We start from the raw sequence: 21,581 nt of genomic DNA on the forward strand, positions 1-21,581 counted from the left end.
TTTTTGAGGATTTTGCAAATTTTGCAGCTCTGTGGAAAAATCATAGATGCAATTAGTTAGGTCCCAATGAAAATTTTGCGAATCTGAGAATTCGCATAACCCGAAATGCATATGCACGAAATACTACTCTAACCAATACAAATCCTAATCTTTCAACTGGAAGATGTAACAAGGTACTGTGGGATTATAACAATATTGGCAAAGTATTAAAATTTCATGTGTAGCAAATGGTGATGTTATGGTATGATGAACAAAATATGAGTTGTAAATGATAACGGACAAACATTGCATACTTAAGGTTAATTGAAATACTGCAGATTTGACTGGCAAAATATTTTCAAAGCAGTGACAAGAACAGATAAAAGAAAGTACTGCAAATTTTGGTAAACTGAGAGAAAAAAGTTGCATTTCTTTGGTAATATTAGTCAACAAATTTCTCTAATCAGCTACTTGGCTCCATCAATCTCTCTATGAGCTCTCTGTTCATGGTTGGGTGACTATCTTGATTAAGCCGTTAACTTATGTCTAAATCAATCATCACCTTAATAAGGTTTCATTTGCCACTTCTTTGACTGATCATTATTCTCATTGGTAACAGCAAACCCAGCAAAAAGTTCACACTAGTGCTCTTTTAATGTAATCTTTATACTGTACAAGTTAAATTTTGCAGCTACTGGTACTTCAACCTTCTTATCTACCGATAAGGAAACTGGATCCCAAAACTGGCCCCATTGTTCCAAATTTCCATTTAACTTACATAGTTTAATTTCTAGCAACTTGAAGTGTCTACTAAGGGAATGATATGCAGATGCAGCAAGTGATATGAACTGTTCTATTGCTTTAGCTAAATTTCTTATTTTGTGATCATAATATCTTGCTTTTTTAAGGGGTTCATTGTAAATTCCTGCACTAGCTAAGTGCTCACACTGAGGCTGATTTTCTCAATTAGTCTCAAACAATATTTGATGTTCACCAAAACTATAAGCAAGGTGTTTAATACACAGTAATTTCATCTTCTGAGGTTCTCTCAAACTTTCAATTTTCTTTACAATTTCAGCAGTTACTATATGAATTATTACATAAATTATCTAATGAAAATGTGTTGGATCTTCAATGGTATGAATATTAATGTTTGCTGGTCCAAATTCTTGTCAGGAACTTGTTTTCAAACTCATCTTTCCCCAAAACAGTGGTGTGAGCCAAAGACCCTTCATACCGAGAGTCTGAGAGAATTTTGCCAAACAGGTTACTTTTCACTGGAACATACCCATTCACAAACATAAAATTTATTTTTGGACTAGCGAGTGTGGACTGATTGTAACATTTCACACCTCATGTCCCACCTCCTCCTGGCCTATATGTCATCACTGCTCAGCAAAATCTAATAGTACTAATAAACATACCTAATAGTAGGAATTCTCTTAGTTCTGCACTCTTAAATCTGCCTACAGCTAAGTTGTTGACAAGATACAACACTTCTCTCCCATTCATCCCTTTCATTGAATGACATAAAAGAACTTTCTTTTGGGGATTCAATTAATCACAGTCCAATATAAGATGTAAGGATGAAGACCCCTCGTGACTTTGGCTTCTCAGCCATGGTCTGAGACTTAGAATTACAGTATGTATTATATCCTCACATGCTTCAAGATCTGGATTGTAGAATGACTCTCAAAAAGAATGAAATCTTTTGTATATAAATGTGCAGGAACTAATGACCTTCACAACAAAAGTTCAGTGTTAACTGAATTATATTATGTTTATATATGAATATATGGCAAACTTTTAAACTTCTCACATACCTGTTTTGTAGTAGACACTTGATCTTACTTGTCTATATCAAAACTGTTCTTCTAGAAACCATTTTGTCATCTGTAAATATAAGTTGGTACTATTCCTACTATAAAATGTAACATTATCATTATTATTATGTATTATTATTGATGAGCACAAAGTCACATTCTTTAAGATTAGGATAATCCTTGATATATTGCTAAAGATACACTGAAATTCTTTAAGCTTTACAAGGACTACTGTCCTCATCATCAGAGGGAATGTAACTATAAATCAAAAGGTCTGCATTCTATATTCTGTCGACTTAGAAATTTTTATTTATGTACATTCTCTCTAACGATCAGGACAGCGGTCCTCATACAGCTTAAGGAATTTCAGTGTGTCTTTAACAATATATCAAGAATTATGATCAAGAAAAAGGTCTAATTTTATCCTCATTATTATTATTATATCATTATTAACTTTTATACCAATTGGTTATGCTGCAAAGTAGGCTGTTAAAGCATCAGAAACTGACTTACAACTTTTATCTGGGTTTAATTTTATCCTCATTATTAGTTTGTTATCATTATTAAATTCTATACCATTTGGTTCTGCTGCAAAGTAGGCTGTTAAAGCATCAGAAACTGACTTACAACTTTGATCTTGTATGGTTAGGGTGTCCAATACCTTCAAAACTCACAATGCTGCTATATGCATGAATATGGCTTTTTTTGTATTCATTTGCTGTCTTATTCTGTTACCCTTAGTAGCAGTCAACTGGAACAATCCTTAGGTGCTCAACAATCCAGTACCATGACATGTAGCCTAAGGAGCTTCCACATATGTGCCTTGGATCGGGTAAGGCAAGCACTTCTTCCAATAACATACCTGCTGCTAAATTTGTTTCTTGATGACACAGAGTTTTATCACATCTCCATATACTGCATAAGATGATATACAGAAACAACAAAGACATAATGTGGGCTAACCTGAAAATTAAATATGGTCATAGTCAATATAATGGCTCAATGCCAACTGGCAATAAAAACTTACCTGCCCTTTCATTCATTTGCATTCTGTAGCTGTGGACTACATCTTGAAGGATATAAGCTTGTAAATAATACAAAGTACAGATTAAATGATAAAAGACAATTCATACATCAGTTCAAATACTGTTAAAGAGAAGCAGAGCTCTCTTCAGATCTTTACTTTTTTTTAATAAACAAAATACTGTATATGAATACTGTACATGAAGGCCAGCTCTAGGCAAAATCTATGGGGACTGGTAGTTTCCAGGGCTGCTAAGTCACCCTGTATGTGGAACCAATTCCTTCAGTTGCAAGATAAAACAACAGAATTAAGGGGTGCCTGTGGACTACCAGTCGGTCTTGAATCAAGAATTTGGCTTAAAAATTATTATTATGTGGAATAACACGCATCTGGATATGACAATACAAATGTTACTACAATTACAATTTTCTTTCATGTAAAGGTAAAAAAAATACCAATATAAATGGTAGATACATCACAGCAAATATGTGAACTCCAATATAGGTGTTAAAGAAAACAAATTGAGCTAATTATTAGCCATCTTTCATAACACAATCAACAGTTTACATTTCCAAAATTACGATTAATTTAAAACTTGACTGGATAATCACTTCCATCATTAACGCATTTCACCACTGTATGTTAAATATGAATGTACCAGAACAATGAACTGAAAAACTTCAAAGATATAAAAGTATAACTTCCTTTAGAATGTAAAAGAGAATTCTGTCAATCAAAACTGGCAGAATTTAATTGACCCAAAGGCAGATAACATTAAATAATGTAATAATCTGACCTCTCCAGACCAAATTGATTTAAATATCAATTTTCAACTTCACAATCCAGAACCTTCAGCACATACTCCTCTGCATCTTTCCGTTTTCCAAGCCTGTTAACTTTTCCTGTGAAACGTGTTTTACCTCCTCCTCGACCCTCAAGAATTTCACATAACCTGAAAATGTTTATCACGGCAAGACAAAAAGTTTTACAACCGCATCTTAAGAACTGATTACTTAACTTAAGCACTAGGTTTTTCTGTCCAAAAGATGTTACAATATCCAGTTTTATACCTTGTAACAAATTGGAAATTATTAAAAATAGTTTTACTTCAATTACCTTAAGGCCCCCATACACTACCGAAAGCATCTTAAGAACTGAGGCCACACACTTAAAGAGCCTTAACAGTGAAGATGTCATCCTCAGACCTAGACACAGACGATTTTTAAGTCATTGATGTTCAAGAGAAAAAAAACGTAAAATTCCAGTTTTAAACCTTTTAACTAAATGATGGAAATTAATTAAAACATGATTCTGATCAGCATTAGGTCACATTCTTTCAAATTTTCATTAATTTGTCTTGAGCAAACTGTTTTATGTGTTTGTTATAGTAATCTGCCGATTTAATTTTCCACAAACACGGGAAAGACTGATAGGTCTATAAAGTCACTTAACACTTCTCTTGAATTGATAATCTTCATTTCACTCAACATACAAAAATAATGGAGCCTTCCTCGGCAAAAATTATCACTTGGCTCAGACAAAATATCAGGAATGTCTTGATAGCTGTTATTTTAACAATCCCCATACACTTGAAAATGTTGGATCGATGCTCGATAGTGTATGGGGCCTTTACAGAGCACAACTGTTTATGGGAAAATTGTTAATTATAAGTCATTATAAGGTCCATAATACTGTACTGTTATTTTAACAATCCACTTGAGGATGTTGGATCGCTTAGTCAAGGTTATGGTAAAATTGTTAATTATATCAATGTGGTCCTTCTGGAGTTGTAAGCCTTTACTCCTCAAGTCCAGCAGACTCATGAGGGTAATGTCAGGTAATTTGACAAAGGTGGCTTACCTGAAGAACCAAGGTGGATCACAGGGAAGACGATGTCGTATATCATTGCAGACCTTTTTATAAGCAGAGATTCACAATATCCAGCTTGCTTCCAGATTTGTCCTTGGGAGGTACATGTGATAGCAGATTCTCTTTGAACGAAGAATTAAGGTCTCCCTAATGAGTTTTCATTACATTAAAAAATCTTTAAGATGTGGTAATTCTGAGTAACTCCTCTGGTAGACCTTTTTAAAACACACCTGAACAGCAAGGCACTGAGTTGCTATTCAGCTCAGGTAAACCAGGTAGCTTAAAAAGACAGACACATCCATGCACAGTTGGGACAGTCTAAAAGTCTGTCAATTCTGTCATAAAACCTGGGGACAAGAGAAATTTTCCATGCTTTTTGTTTCTCCTCTCTGGCCTCAACAACGATGATTTTCAGACCTTTTCACCTTTTTAGAGGATGCCCACAGAACCCTTCCTAGGTGAGGGTCATTCCTGTGTCAGCCTCACTCCAAGAAGTTCCACCAGCATCTGGATGTTTTAAACCTTCATTCTTACAGGTTATGAAGTTAGGACTCAAAAAAGAAGCTGAAAATCTGTAGGTTAGCAAACACGTCAGTAGATATGTTACTGCTTCATTTAGTTTCTTCTTTCGTTCAATTCTCCGACCGGCCAATGAAGATTTAGAGGAATTTATTTCTGGTGATAGTAATTCATTTCTCGCTTTAATGTGGTTCGGATTCCACAATAAGCTGTAGGTCCCGTTGCTAGGTAACCAATTGGTTCTTAGCCACGTAAAATAAATCTAATCCTTCAGGCCAGCCCTAGGAGAGCTGTTGACCAGCTCAGTGGTCTGGTTAAAATAAGGTATACTTAACTTTTTCACCTGCTTCACTTCCATCACTCCTTGATTTTCTAATTATTTCTGAATCCTTTCTTTAGAGTGCCTTAATAAATCCTTTGATCTTACAACTCCTCTTACCATATTCAGTCTTTTGTGTCGCAAACATTCACCATTACCAGCATGAGATGATCATGGCTAAATCTTTATGCTTTCCTCTGGTGATAATACTGCCAACAACAAAGCATCTTTGGTTTATCCTTACACAATGCTCCTACTACACTAAGTCTTTTATCTAGAGTTAATGCTTCCCTTTTACCACTTATAATTTCTTGTAGTTTGCAAATTCAAAAACCCCTGGCACTACTTCAGTTCTTCTCCATCTTTACTTCTTAGGGTAGAGATAATGAACAGAGTTCCAGAGTTGTTACTGAAGAACTCCTCAAAGGGACAGATTCAGTGCAAACTGTCCTTTTTCAGGCCTGTTTTGTCAACAGATGCAGAAGTTTTAGTTGGACTGGTAACATTAAAACAAAAAGGTTTTATTAAGGTTCTCCCCATGTCCACAATTTCCAGAGCTACAACTGAAAGATAACTCCTTCCCTGTGCATACCACCTTAGGGAACATCCTGAACACACATCCCAACTTCTTTACCCTAAGGGTTGTCATTCTATTGAGATCAGACCCAGCACTAAGGTCAAGGGGAAGAAACTTCCTTTGAAAAATCATCCCCTAACCTTTTTGACAAACTACTGTAATTTAAAATATTCTAAATCATCAAAACTTGCAAAAAATACAACCAAACTTACTTGGGTCCAACTTGGCTAACTAAATCTTGAGGTCCATGCACAACTAAAGTTCCAGGACCTTTATCTTCTCCTGCTGTTAATATTTTCAATACACTCTGTAAATACAAGAAAATGACCAACATGTACTTGGTAAGTATTTATGATTTGAAAATTACGATTTTAATACAGAATTTATGCACATTTAATCGATAATCAATCGATGAACAGAACCACCACACACATACAGTACTCTTTAGTCACCCATGGAACTCATGGTCATTTTACACTAAAATAGGAGGGAAAAATATGAATTCCTTTAATTCAAATGAATAAATTTTTATTTGGATAAGTCTGAATTCAAAGGGAAAGATTAAATTCACCAGTTATACTATACACAATCATAATATTAGTGTTTATAATTTTTATTTGAAAGGGATATAATTTGTGCATACAGATTATCATTCTTAAAGCAATACCTTAAAATCCATCTGAAACATTGATCGACTCCCTTAGGTATTACCCAAAGGATTTGTTCTTGAATGAGAATTGAAAAAAGGTAAAGTCAAAGTCAGCTAAAAGAGGAGAAACCATAAGTAACTAATGAAATGCACAAGTCAAAAAGCACAGCGAGTCCAAAACAAACACCAAAGCAAGCAGTGGTTCCATACGGAATAACTTCAAGTGAATAGGTGGCTCTCACCATATACTGTATAGTTTTTACTTGAGAATTAAGAACTTTTAAACTGCATATTCTTTCAATGACAAGCTATATCGTAAAAAAACTGGAAAACAGTTCCAGTAGACAGCACTCATAAAAATACATTATATATGAATTACTGCCACAAACATAGCTAGAGTATATGAAATACTAAGACTTTTACAAGAAATTAAGTTTAACCCTCAATACCATCATCATCATTAATAGTCACCAGAGCTTACCTCATCATTAATTTCATTAATGATACCACTAAGATAATCCATATCGCCATCTCTTCGGTGATGAAAATATACTTTTGGTCGGGGATTTTGAGATAAGAATTTCTGACCTTCAAAAACTGCAAGGTCCTTAAATGCGTCCTTCAGTGATTTTAAGCTACCTGTCAAAACAACACGAATTAGCTCTTTTTTTGTATGATTTCTGTATTCTAGGTCTGTTAAATTCAAATCAAAATGCTTTTATTTTTTGTATTTTTTGGGTCTGGATGGATTAATCCAATTTACATTGTTTATGTTGTCCATTTATGATGGACATCAATTTTAGCTTTTTACTTTTAAAATTTTGTATAAATTCTATATGACTATCAAATTCTTTAAAAAAACCTCCATGCTGCATATAAACAATTTATGTAATGGTGATTGAAATATGACATTTTGTTAATTCTGAATATCCTACAGTACTTGACGTTTTCAATACTAATATTGATACTTAAAAACAAGATCCTTCTTGATAATGATGTTACAATTATTAACAATAACTTTCTTACTAAAGTTCATGATAAAAGAATAGATTTTAATTTTGGAATACTATAAATGCCTGCCTTTTACTCAACATACCACTTAATATGACTTACAGAGTCATCTGCTCACAGTTTTCAAGATCTGCAGATATTGATATGGATAGTGAAGATTTTATTTGCAACTTTCAATTATTTGCCAATTGTTCTGTATTTATGTAACATAAAACTATTACAAAGTAAAGACTGGAAAGAAAGTCAGAAGAAAAATGTACCAGAACAAAAAGAAGATATTTCTTGAAGGTTTTGGAAAGAATACCGGTAAACAGCATTTGTGGGAGGTAAAGCTGATGATGTCTTTATAATGAGACAGATACAGGAAAAGAGGCTGGAGGTAATCAAATACAGCAGTATTTACAGCCAGCAGCATGGCAGAAATGTTTGAAGTTCGGGTTGGTTTACAAGGATCGGACTTAACCAATTTCTGTTATACTGGGTATGGATATACTGAGTGAAGAGGTTAGGAATGGAAATCTATGGGAATAGTTATACGCAGATGATCTGGTGATGATGGCAAGAGACTGAAGAACTGCACAGAGTGGCAAGAATCTCTTTAATGAGGTGGTATGAAGGTAAACGTAAGTAAAACTGAGGTTGTGGTATCAAGCAACCAGGCAAAGGACAGTTTCTTTGTTCAAAATATAAGAGCCCTAGATTTAAAACGGGTAGAGAATTTTAAATACTTGGGGTCTACATAAAGACATGAGGGAGGCTGTGAAGCTGAAGTTGAAAGTAAAGCAAAAACAGCTTGGGTGAAATAGAGAGAGGTGGCAGGGGTATTGTGACAAAACTGCCAAATACACTGAAAATCAAGACCTATTGCACTGTAATCTGACCAGTGATGATGTACAGTTTAGAAACACGGACAATAAGAAGGATGGAGGAACTGAGGCTGGAGAAAAGAGAAGTGAGGATGATGGGGTGGATTTCGGCAATCTTGCTGTACGAAAGACTGGAAAATGCAGATATCCGAAATGCCAGAGTGATAAAGGTTGCTGATATAAGAGTACAAAATGAGATGGTGTGGGCAAGTGGTAAGGATAAGTGTAATCACAGGATGGTGGGGGTAGAGGGTCAAGGAGGATAACATGAAGGCTGATCTGGAGAAGAAGGATTTAGTGGAGGAAGATGCTTTCAATATGAATAGTTGGAGAAGATTTATCAGAGCAACCAAACCCTAATATAGGATAGCAGTGGGGCTGAAGAAGATATGGTACAGAGTACCAACACTGAACATGTGTTTTACATATTGTGCAATATACAGTACTATTACAAAAAAGATGTGCAATATGCACATGTACTGAAGTATCTGCAATTTTTAGGTAATCAGCATAACATTTGCAACAATGCAAAATTCATGTGCAGTTTTCTCTTAAAAAATTTGCACTACATAATATACTGTGCTGTCACATTATGGGTACCATACACTTCCACACTAAACATAAGGAATTCATAAGGGAGTTCTGATAACAAACAGAGCCATCTTTACATGTATCCCCAATCTGAATTCATAAGGGAGTTCTGATAACAAACAGAGCCATCTTTACATGTATCCCCAATCTAAGTTGTGAGCTTTTTTTATTTACCAAATTTTAAGTACAATATTAATACATCAGTACTGATTTATTTCCTCAGTACACTACCCAGAGTGATTTTGAAATGAGGAAAATAGCACCACATACCAGAGTTTAAATATCTACTTTCATATATCACCCACCAAATTTCCACTTACTTTTCAAATCCTTCTGTAGTTTCTCAATTTTGTTACCATGATCTGATGGACAAGTATGGAGTACAACATTTAGTGCCCGTTCTCTTGAAACGCATTCTCCTAGGTACCTAAAATGTGCAAAAAGCACATGTAATAAAAGAAACAACAAAAATTAATTACATAATAAATAATTTTGACTTGAAAATTTATGTTGTAAACATACATATCTGCTGTTATATAATTTAGTGAAGAGAGGTTTAGTAATTTTATTTGACAGCACTGTTTGTTTTATACAAAAACAATTCAACCTCTATGTGCCCACATTCATAGTCTCAAAAGTCCCACACATCCTTTTATCTAGTGGACAGATGATGAATGGTAGCTTAACAATGCAAGCACTGTTTTTCAGACATCCATCAATCATCTTCCTCACAGTGACTCAATCTGTACATATATACTCTTTTGCATACTAGATTCTTAATCAGAGTATACCAGTCTGATGTAAATAACAAATCAGATAAGCCTCAGAGAACTTCATCTCTCCATCACAATGTGTATGAATATAGACATAAATTTCCCCACACCAGATAAACATTTATATTTTACCTAGAACAAAGGGGAGTTACAAAAAAGGCATTTCAGTGCATGATTAACTTGCAGTTGCTGTAAACTTTTCATTAATTTTTAATTTGGTTCAAACTTATTTCTTTTCTTTCTCATTTTAGGTTGCCTCACTTTGGCTTTTGTTCTTGTTAAGCAAGAAAAAAATTCAAGGAGGCCAGAATGAGTTCTTAGCTTAGTCTTGCAACTCAAGCCTAACACTTTAATGTGTAAAGCTGTGTACTGCCAAAAAATTGGTAAATTCTCCCCTTTATAACTTCAACTGCATATCTTCAATATTCCCCTTGAATTCAGAACCCTCAGTGACAGTAAACTCGCCATCTTTCAAACTGATGTCTTGTGGCATGTGAATATTATGTTTGATCAGAAGAAAGAACTTACTGAACTGCCACCGATTCTAACTGGAAAGTTGGTAAAACTGCTGAGATTACACGAAGCATGTATGCCTGGAATAACAATTTACTGTGGCTGAATACTAGCAGCCCTCCCTAGTCACAAGGATGAAGTAGGTGTTGAATCTTCAGATACCAGTAAGCATCTCTCAGCAGAAGAAATAGCCTCTCTGATAACCAATGCATTGAGCTAAATTGTCTTTGTGAGCTGTGAAAAGTGTATGAGTTAAGTCTTGAAGGTAAGTACCACTGTTTCCGGATGAATCACAATTGCTAGTAATAACAGGAGTATGATTAAGCACGGGTGAAGCATGTGCCATTATCTCTAGGTGAGTTGTGCCTCTAATAATAAGAACAATTCTTCGGTATTATATTAATGGATATGTAAAGCAAGTGGGAAATTATGTGTCAAAGGCAATGCAAGAGTATATTTTATCGGTTTACACAAATACGATTTATTTCTATTTTTAAGTATGGTGGAAATTCTGGAAAGCACTGAGTATCACTAAAAGAGTTGCAGCAATATCTGAGGTACAGAGAAGGAATAAAACCTGTGTACTACATTGAACTATGATTTTGTATAGTTTCCTTCCACAATTCCTCTATGACAGATTTTGGCACAAGTTATCATCTAAGCACCTCTCAAAAATGGTTGACTGTATTCTTTGTGACTGGTGGTTGCAGCAAGCAAAGTAATACCTTTAGGGGAAGAAGTGGGGGGTTCTCCACCTTCAACTTTTTTATAACTCCAATTTCATAATAAACCCACAAATGTAGATGTTTGTAGTGATAATCTCCAACATCTCATAAGAATGGTGTTTGTCTATGGTAAACTTAGACTTACCAGCTACAATTGCCTTGATTTACACTCTGGGTTCACCCAGTAAGTTATGAGAGCCTTGGTTCCCAGTTCATTTAATTCCAAGTGCTCTCTAGATCCTGCAGGTTATAAGCTAATATTCTTGGGCATTCAGTTACTTGGCTTTCAACCAAAATTGCAGCTTGGAAAGGTAGTATTATGACTACTGTAATGGGTTGTGATGAAACAAACCAATTTCTTTTTAAACAAAAACTCATATAATATAGTGAAGTCTAAGCCCCATAAATCTTGCAGCTTTATGTCCATACCACACAAAAAGAGATGGTTGATTCATGGATACTTGAAGGTTCAGGTAGCACATCCGTCAGCAGACTAGCATTCTATTTCCACCTTTAGGGCAAAAATACAGAGTCTGGGGACATTCTAGACCACAAATATGGGCACATATGTGACTGATGTATTTGTATGTATAAACTGGTTTTTTGTTGTAAAAACTAGTTTTATGTTATAAAAACTCAATGTTGTATTTCAAAAGACATAACTCAGCCCTACTTCTTCAAAACTACAATAGTGAGAATTTACAAGTTAAATACCTTAGGACTCTGTTGCCAGCAACAAAATACAGTAGTATTTTGTTGGATTTTCCTTTTTCTGTGTACAAAAGTTTGATTGCTTGAATATCTGCTAGATTATGGACGTGTGTTCCACAGCACATATTAGAATCAATGCCATCAATGGTTACCACTCTTACTGGTCCAACAAGATCTTCTGGTAGGCCTCTCGTATGAGACTGTTGAGAGATTATTTCTGAGATGTAAAATTTGCCTAAATATATACATATATACTGTGTATTTTTTTATAAATTCAGTTTAGATCTAAACTGAGACTATTTGGTCATTCAGCAATAAGAGACACACTGTAAAATGAAGAAGACATGCCATTATCGATCACTCATCATTCCACTATATTGTTTAGACCAACCATAAGATTAGTGGGGCTGGTAGGAGGGCCATCTGTGTAAACTGATGAGTTTGTAATTTTAAAAAAATTATGTATACTGTTTTTACAAAAAAAATTTAAAGAGCATCAATAGCTATTTATAAAGGTAGGCCTCTTGTGGACAATAAATTTTTGCAACTATGGTACAGGAGAGGCCAACTGCTGTGTAAATTTTAAAACAAAATGGAAGCTCAGAGGCTAGCAAGGGGTTATGTAGTTTGGACTGGTACCTTGTTTATGAGATCATGGTTTGTGCCCTTTCCTTTACGACTTGGGTAGGGTAATCAGTACAATACACTTATCCCCTTTCATCGAGCAGTCACAAGCACCTCAGAGTAAAAAATGTAACATTATATTCTGGCCTTGGGAAAGATCCAAATCTTCAGGCAAATTCACTAGTAGGGTTTGTTCCCTCTGCTTATGGAAGGATTTAAATTAGCTTATACGCCTACCAAGATTTTCTGCATCTTTCTCTGACTTTGACTAATGGAGTTACCACTAACTTTAGCTGTATTGATACACAGTCTACCTCAAATCACTTAAAATATTTCAGTACCTAAAATAAAATATAAAGTGTGTAAAATATCCTACAACTGTATCAATAAAGAACACCAACTTTGCAGCAAATTGGTTCTTGGAAAAATGTAAAAATACCTTATTTATGAATACAAACCTCTTTTAATTTTGGGTCAGAAGCATCATACTCCATAACTGTCACAGGTACTGCATTGCGAAGTTTCATATTGATCGAATCTTCAAGGGTTAAAACTTCCTCCGAAGTAAAAGTGGGAGTATTAAACTCAATGTAAGATACCGTGTTAGTGAAAGCCAAGATACCAAAACAGCTAAATTAATCAATATATAAATATTAAATTTTATATTCCAAAACATGTCTTCAGCTATCATAGACTAATCTTGAGTTAGTGAAAGCTCATTAGTAAATAATACTCAAAACATACTAAATTAATCAATATATAAATATTAAATTTTATATTCCATAAACAAACCTGTTTTACTTATGCAGAATTAGTCTCATCATAGACAAAATAATCTTGAGTAGCACAAGGTAATTCCTTTGAACTTCCTGGAAGACCTGTCCTATTTTCCACAAATACTGATCAATGGCTTGACACACAAACCTATTTGGCTAGAAATGTAAAATTTGGTACCTGACTGAGTTGTCCATGTCTACTTAGAAGTGCTAGCCTGATTCTGATAATAAAATAGATGCCTCAATTGTGAAAGTTTGATCCCAAGATTACTTCATTTAATGGGTGATGCATAAAATTACATAATAAAGACATAATACGAGATGCTGAGTTCACTTCTGACAAAGAGCTCAAAATTATTAACAATTATGACAGTAACACCATAACCTAACTGAAGACCCTCTATAGTCTTGGCCCTATACTTTTTTCCACACCCTCTAAAAATGTTTAAATGTGGTGACATGATGGATGCATGTAACCCACAGAACTTGGTGTTGTGAGAGTGCTAAGAATCAACAGGAACTCGGCTGATTATCCTTGATGAGGTGTCACTTGTACACTTTCTTTTAGTGCAAACCCATTACTTTACAATAACCTGTTTGTGCATCAGTGCAATTTCAAGACTACATAAGAATAGACCCATTTTCTAATTATTTGAATGTGGACAGTTTGATAGTTCTGTCTTCCTTCTTCTTCCCCAAGCAACTGTAAGTAGCCTTTTCTCCTCTGAACAAACTTACATTGGCTCTAGTTAATTAGGGTTAGTTTTATAAATCTGCTTTGTGAAATTTAAGATTCTAGCAACTTAACTTTCTTAACCTCTTTGCTAGTTTATCTGAATTTGGTCTGTACCTAGTTCTTCTTGTATTTGGAAATTTATTTTGTTCTTGACGCAATCATTAAGGATAATCATTGCATTACTTATTCCTTGTTCTGATTATTAAAGCCTATTTACTGCCCTGCACATATGATGTAATTTTAGCAATCCTGGTTTTATTATTTGATAATATTGTTATTACACAGAGTCATTGTAGTGAAATTCCACAATGTGGATGCACTGCTGCCCCAGGCAAACAGTAACATAGCTTCATGTCCAGTATTGAAAAGGATCCACAATAGTTTTCAAGTGCCTGTGGGGGTCAAGTGTGCTATGACCTGAGCTTACGAGCGAGACATGTAAGGCTTCAATTTCATTCAGCTCTCCATTAACATCTTCTTGTAAGTCACGTAAGTTGAAGGATTTATGAGCCAAGCCCTGCAATAAAAAACTTTAAGTGTTTAGGGACCTCCATGAAGCAAAAGTGGTGACAAGAAATTTCCATGTTCCTTTTAAAGGATAGAGACGTAAATATGACCATGATTTCACAACCTTTGACCTCTGAACTGGATGCTATGAGTTCAAGAGTGTTGTCATCAGCTTCCACAACAACATGACAATCAAACAGAAATGGCAATTTTAAACAATTCCATTGTACTCATGCTGGTAGAGAAAAACAACTTGTTCCCATGATGAACAGGCGAGGGCTTCCTAAGATGAATCTGAACATGAGAGAACCAGATGGTTACTGAAGGAGAGAAGAAATCTACACAGAGCAGGGGAAATTGTCTCTTCTTTCTGCACAGCTGAAGATATGCTGACATAGGGGAATCCCCAGGTACTTCAAGGCTGACTTGGCTTCTCTGAGACAAGCAGAAATCCTGGGGTTTAACCTGTCTAATTCACCCAAATTTCCACAACTCACAGAGTCAAGTGAAGATCCTTCTAATAGAGAGGAGAGGGATCATAACAGAAGCAGAGACAAAGCTCAGAATCCACAGAATTGTACTTGTAAAATATTAAATCACTGGCTCTAAAAATGTTGTCATCTAAAAAAAAAAAAATTACAAAATGAATGTGTTAAATGAAAATTCACTACTTCCATGGTTTCTGCATTAAAAAGTTTTATAGGACACACTGCTTTTATTCAAGCACAGTAATTTATGAAAAATTAATTATTTTTGCAATACTGTTTCTCAATCTATTCATATACTGTACCATATATGTGAATTTCTGAAAAGTCATCATTACATAAGTTCAGTTCATACTATTACAGGAATAGTGTCTGGATGTGATCAAAGAACAAAAGTCAAATAGAAAACTATTGATGAAAAAATGAATCACCAGATATGAGGTGCTGAGCCGAGTGCTGTTGCATGTGATCATGTCTCCGCTTCCAGTCAACTTTTTGAATAACCTTAATTCCAACCTCTAGAGGTGATTCCAAATCATGAACAGCTTCACCACCTTGGCGTATAATGCGCAGCACTGGAATATCCTCAACAGTCCCTCGGTCATCAGGCTACAAATAGAATTGTAGATTAATCATAGGGGATACTGTACTGACATTACATAATGAAAATCACAAGTCAATGTTCTCATTTTTATGTGGGAATAAACAGCTCAGACAAGCTATACTGAGCTAAGATCTAAAGGATAAAAGAAAGGAGAAGAATAAAGCAGCAAACAATACAGGTATAACCTATTAGAAGTGACAGGTATGGTAAAATGGAAAGTGCATAAAGCATGTGCGAAATAAGTTCTAGATTCACTCCTTTATAAGAAAGAAAACATTTTTTTATAAGTGCATTTCAGCAAACAAATACTATTAGTTTGGTCTCAGATTCTAGCATATGAATACAGATGAACACATAAGTTTGGAATCAAAATTATGTTCCTTAGTTAACATCTGCTTACTGACAAATATACATGTTATCTTTGCTCATATAATAGATAAATTTCTGGACTCAAGTCCAATGGCAACCACAACAGAGAGGATACCACTTATTATAGTATACACATGGGAAACAAGAGAATTAATTGGGAACAGTGAAACATTTATTTTACCTGGCCACCACCCTCCGGAAACAGAATTGTGTCTGCAAAAATCACTTCATAACAGTCAACTTTTTTTTTCTTTCCTTCAAGGACAAATTCTTGTTTTGAAGGCTTACAGCTTGTCACAGTAGTTTCATACTGGAAAATTGGAAAACATTAATTCACTGATAATAACTATAGCACTGAAATAAACTTGCTTTATCAAATTACATAATTATGACAGTCATGATTTGGTTTCATTGACATATACAGTATCTGAGTTTTCTCTAGTACAATAATGGATAATTTTGTCCTACCTACCTACCTTTGTTTTCATAATGGCTTATCAATAAGGTACTGTTTACACAAAATCATTCATTTTCTAAATATGCGTTGTTCCCTACAGTCAAATCACTTGTCCTTTTTTTATTCTAAAGGCTGAAGTTCCCAGAAATACAACCCCCTTGTCATTAAATAGAGTTTGTTCATTACAAATCCATTACAGTACATAAAATTAACCCCATTTCTTACAAAGAAATAGCCCTACACACTTTATCCTCTCTGAAAAGAAAATGGAAACAGCAGTCAGCTGTACCATTATAAATGCCTAAGTAGCACCAAACATCTCCCATAGCAAATACTACTGTCAATCTTTGTGTCTGGGACAGTTAACTTTATCCCAGTGTTTCCAGCACTTAGCTACTTGTTATTTTTACATATCAAGAATTCAATAATTTTGCAGTTCTTTCCAATTTCATTAGTGTTTAACTTAACTGACTTTGCTTAAGTGACAAGTGATTTCAATTTACTTCATTTCTGAGTCAGAATGATAACACGTTATTGCTCTTACTGGCAGTCTGATAGTTCTGCAAGTGGACAGCTTGCCAAATTCTAAGTAATACTGGCTTTCTGTTATTTGGAGAGGGGTTATTACGGCTTTTATATTTCGAATTTGTATTTTTTACACTCCTTACCTGTACTTCAATAAATTGATCAACTACACCCTGTGAGTAAAATTTTACATTTATATTTGTTTGATTACCTACTGCCATAAATTTTATCTATTACAGAATGAATTTTCTTCTGAAAACTCAAGTTAATTAACTCATTGCCTACTTCTGCGCCTGGAAATTTCTAGAATGGTATATCAATTCATTTTTGGTTATTGGTATTTCCTTTTACAGATTAGTTTTCATAACCACAGTGTTAGTTACAACTCCTTAGAAGTAATGGGCTTATAGAAAATCAAGAATTAATTTTCTCTCCTTTCATACCTTATTTTCACACCCTTCATTTATCAAATAAATGGCTAGTTTCTTACAAAATATACACGCAGGTGTCCATACTGTACATTAACCTTACACCCAACTAAGCCTATCACACCTCAGTGTGTTGGTGGTCCTAGCAGTGTTAGGCTTGACAAACAAATTTCATCTGTAATTCTACTGCAAACAAAAGGAGATAGGTTTTAATAAGATTTACTCATGGAGCAAATGAAGCTTGATAGGCCTATCAAAGGAACGGAAATACTAAATGAATTAGCCCTGGCTAATGGTGCAAATGACCTGAATATGCCAAACAAATCTACAGAAAAATAGTAATTATATAGACCATCATAGACAACAGCTGTGCTTGAACTGAAACCAGACCGCATACCACGCACCTGCTTTGCTTGTCCTAGGGCACTGAGGTAGGTCTATGACTGCCAGTCCAACTGACATTTTTCCATTGTGCGCATAATGTAATTCACAGGACAGCCAGTCCGGCAGTTATTTAACCATTGTAATGCAATTCACATGACTGCCAGTCCAGCTGACAGGTTAACAATGTGTAGGCTAAAAGTCAATTATTATCTTATCTTAGAAGGTTTTTTTGCGTTCTGTATTGTTTTGGATCATAGTCTAATAATTTTTACTCACCTTTTTCTGATAGCTGTCTCTTTGACACTGAAAAACCATACTTCTTAAAATAATAGGTCCTATAAACGGTAACAACGGAACCATTAACCGAGAACATATGACTATGTAAACAAACAGTAGTAGTAATAATATAGTAGTAGATGAAGTTCCTTTGAAACGGCTCCCTTGCTTGTTCTATTCCTCTTTTGCTTGAGTTAAAGTTTATTGTCTCTATAATATCGCGTATTTTGCATAAATTCCTTCCTATTTTCAGCTTCTCTTTTCGACAGATCTGCAAACAGAAGGATGTTAAATCTCAAGGCGTTCAATATTATCTTTTTTAATTTAATATTTTATGCTGAAACTGGTAACCATTGCACAAAAGGGTTAAAAAATATTCTACGAACATGCCATCAGAATCTGTTATGTGTGTGAGGCTTCAAGAAAAGTCAGAAGTGAAAGACTGATCCTTTATTATGTTGTTGTTTCAGATTTAGCTGGCCTTGTGCCAGCACGGGCTCTTGCTCCTAGAGCAGCCCGTAATCCTTTATTATTCTCGACAGGTGTTTATAAGACAAAAAGCGAAAGGAAAGGTAGCGGGCGACCCGAGGCCACCCGCTGCGTCCATGCACGATTTGTGTTTTTTAGCAAGCATAAAAATACGTACAACATTTGTTACATGACATATAAAAGGTAGATATGCATATCGGCAGAAAGGCCGTACAATGATGCGTAAGATGAGGTAAACAAAGAATCTGAAATAAAGACAGGTAAAATACATGACGTGATTAATGTACATCTGAAAGGACAAACACAAGGAAGGGAGGCGCGATTCGTCGCCCTTACATGTGCCAAAACAAGGAAATACTTTTGTATTATACTTATAAGGCCCATTTGTATCATTCAGTAATGTAGGTTAAATAAAGATTTTGTACAATGGAAAAACGTTTTAAGGGGGCTGTGGTTCTTTTGTTCGGTGAATGCCTAGGCAAAGGCAGTGACATTTTTCCTTTTCAATACAGATGGCAGATTGAGAGATAAAACTTATACACGCATCCGTAAATGCATGTTTACGTTTTCAGTAATGCATCAGTTCTCTGAGGAGAAGCTTAAGAACATCAAGTTACCAATACTAACCGCAATTCATCATTTAATTATGCTTCAAACAACCCAATTGCTAAGATCTTCAGGGAGAATCATAATTGATTATAACAGAGTGTGCTGTCTCTCAGAGGAAGCTGCGGTATCAGTGCTACCGTAACTACCCTCGACTCTCTCTCTCTCTCTCTCTCTCTCTCTCTCTCTCTCTCTCTCTCTCTCTCTCTCTCACACACACACACACACACAATTTTGTTCTTCACGTAATATTGTTATATAATTCGTGTATTTATTAGGCACTATGTTAAGTTGACACATGGAAACGGTCTTTCCATCGACACGTGATCCAAGGCAGAAATTGCCCTCATGTAAATGTTAAGTCTGTAGACTTAAGTGTTCAGAAGTGATTTAAATATCGCATAAATGAGACTAACAGTACTGTACAATAAGTAATTATAAAGCTTGGCCCGCTATTATGGACTGTTTGATTAAAACTGTCTTTTGTTCATCGCTCATAATTTTGTAAATCACAGATAAAATACGTGTTTACCTGTGCCGTTCATTGCTGTATGTTCATGTATATGGTATGAATTAATCTGTGGCATATTATTCATTCAGTCATGTTAGGTGGCGTTTTAGTTCACAGCAATTTTTTTTTTTTTTTACCGTAAAATCAGGACAAGTTCAGTGCATGATAGATTCTTGAAAGGGCCTTACACTTGTTGATAGGACAGTAGTTTATGATATGAAGTAATAATTTATCACGAATCTTACTGGACGAATTTTACAGAGTTTTTTTTATGACATTTCTGTAGTTTTAATATTCATCTCTCTTACAGAGGACTACCGCTGATTGGCTGAAGTTGCAATGGTCTGCTTTTAGACCTGAAAATACCAACACTCCACTCAACTGTTATGGGGGACTATGGACTGAGTTCCTACGAAAACGAGGATGGCTAATTGTTATGTTTTCCCTTTTTTAAAATGTTATTGTATGTATGCTGTATATCATGACTTATATTAGTCGTGTTTCAAAGATGTGTTAGATCCGACTAAGATCTATCTATAAGGAGATGATTTCTACCTGTAAACGTAAATCAGTGCTTTCAAATTTTTCTGATAATTAATACAACGCGAAAATTAACTTATTTTGCCCTCGGATAATTGTATCCTAATGATGTAATTACATTATTAAGATACACAAATAGTTTTCCTACTACTTTATTTAGAAGATAAGAGGATAGAGAAAAGGATCCTAGTAAAAGCGTGAATGTAGTGAGAAAGTAAATAAGGAAATCGGAAGGAGTGAAATCAAACAAGATGAAGCAATCGAGGATAAAGGCTAATTTTCAGATATCTGAACTTTGCCGCTGGTTGCCTAGAACCGGTCAAGGCCTCTCTTTACCTTGGAACCGGTTTTATCAAAGCAAGAACCGGTTTTATCAAAGCAAATATTAGCCATGGGGATCTTATGACTGCCGAGTGATTGTACCACTGTGAAAGGTTGTGATTGATTACAGTCAAACATCATTTTATGATCATTGCTCCTCCTCCTCCTCCTCCTCTCTCTCTCTCTCTCTCTCTCTCTCTCTCTCTCTCTCTCTCTCTCTCTCTCTCTCTAGTGTAACAGCGGTGCTCTCGGCTCACAGTGAAGCAGCTAGTGTTCAATCCCAGGACGAGGGAAGAGAGATGTATGAGAGTATCCTGAAAGAAGTGAAGTTATGCTGACCTAAGCAATAAAATATGCACCTATAATTAATCAACTGTTAAGGGTGGCACATGGGTTTTGGGGAGAGAAGATCAGAGGAAGGAAAAGTAACGCCCCACCTTGGTGAACCTTTCATCATATACTTCTCTCTCTCTCTCTCTCTCTCTCTCTCTCTCTCTCTCTCTCTCTCTCTCTCTCTCTCTCTCTCTCTCTCTCTCTCTCTCAACAAAACTTGTTTCTTCTCATCTTTTCGTAATATATTTGCTTCTCTAAATATGAATAAAGTTGCACGAAATGGATTATGGTGAAGGACGTTCAAGAAATCCCTTTGAGAACGGGCAAGTTCTGCTGAAACTTCTCAAAGGCACCAGTATTTCTTGTACTAACTCTCAGTAGAATTACACAGCAGCAGAAGCAACAAATGAACAAACATTAGCATAGAACCCGGGTTTTCAATTGCAGAGCATGTTTCTTGTAAGGTTGTTTTGCCAACATGTAATATATATATATACAGATAGATAGATAGATAGATAAGTCAATAAACATGGAGAACAGTGTTACGCAACTGCCTGAAAAGGAGCCAAGCATCCAAAGAGACATGAGAACCGCCGACGGCTAACAGGTCATCTCTTTACTCCTTATTTTCTCCTCTTCACATTAAGGGACTCCGTCCATA

The 21,581-nt window shown here is 35.3% G+C and overlaps 1 protein-coding gene across 1 annotated transcript; it reads right to left on the reverse strand.

The window, feature by feature from the left end:
* Positions 1-3,351: 3,351 nt before the first annotated feature.
* Positions 3,352-18,267, reverse strand: LOC136843412 (alanyl-tRNA editing protein Aarsd1). Its single transcript, XM_067111843.1, has 9 exons — positions 18,121-18,267; positions 16,232-16,360; positions 15,487-15,686; positions 13,032-13,203; positions 11,953-12,149; positions 9,548-9,654; positions 7,241-7,398; positions 6,323-6,417; positions 3,352-3,778 (listed from the first exon to the last, which is right to left on the reverse strand). The coding sequence occupies exons 1-9, from the start codon at positions 18,202-18,204 to the stop codon at positions 3,649-3,651; spliced, it is 1,272 nt and encodes a 423-aa protein (XP_066967944.1). The 5' UTR covers positions 18,205-18,267; the 3' UTR covers positions 3,352-3,648.
* Positions 18,268-21,581: the final 3,314 nt, after the last annotated feature.

Source organism: Macrobrachium rosenbergii, chromosome 11 (genome assembly GCF_040412425.1).
Source record: "Macrobrachium rosenbergii isolate ZJJX-2024 chromosome 11, ASM4041242v1, whole genome shotgun sequence".
Lineage (NCBI taxonomy): Eukaryota > Metazoa > Arthropoda > Malacostraca > Decapoda > Palaemonidae > Macrobrachium > Macrobrachium rosenbergii.

Bases quoted from the DNA above. Each gene is read 5' to 3' on its own strand.
- LOC136843412 (XM_067111843.1), bottom strand. From the start codon at position 18,204: ATGGTTCCGTTGTTACCGTTTATAGGACCTATTATTTTAAGAAGTATG. The intron at 16,361-18,120 runs GTGAGTAAAAAT...CCAATTTTCCAG, and splicing joins GAGACAGCTATCAGAAAAAG to TATGAAACTACTGTGACAAG. The intron at 9,655-11,952 runs GTATTTAACTTG...TGCACATTTTAG, and splicing joins GCTGGCAACAGAGTCCTAAG to GTACCTAGGAGAATGCGTTT.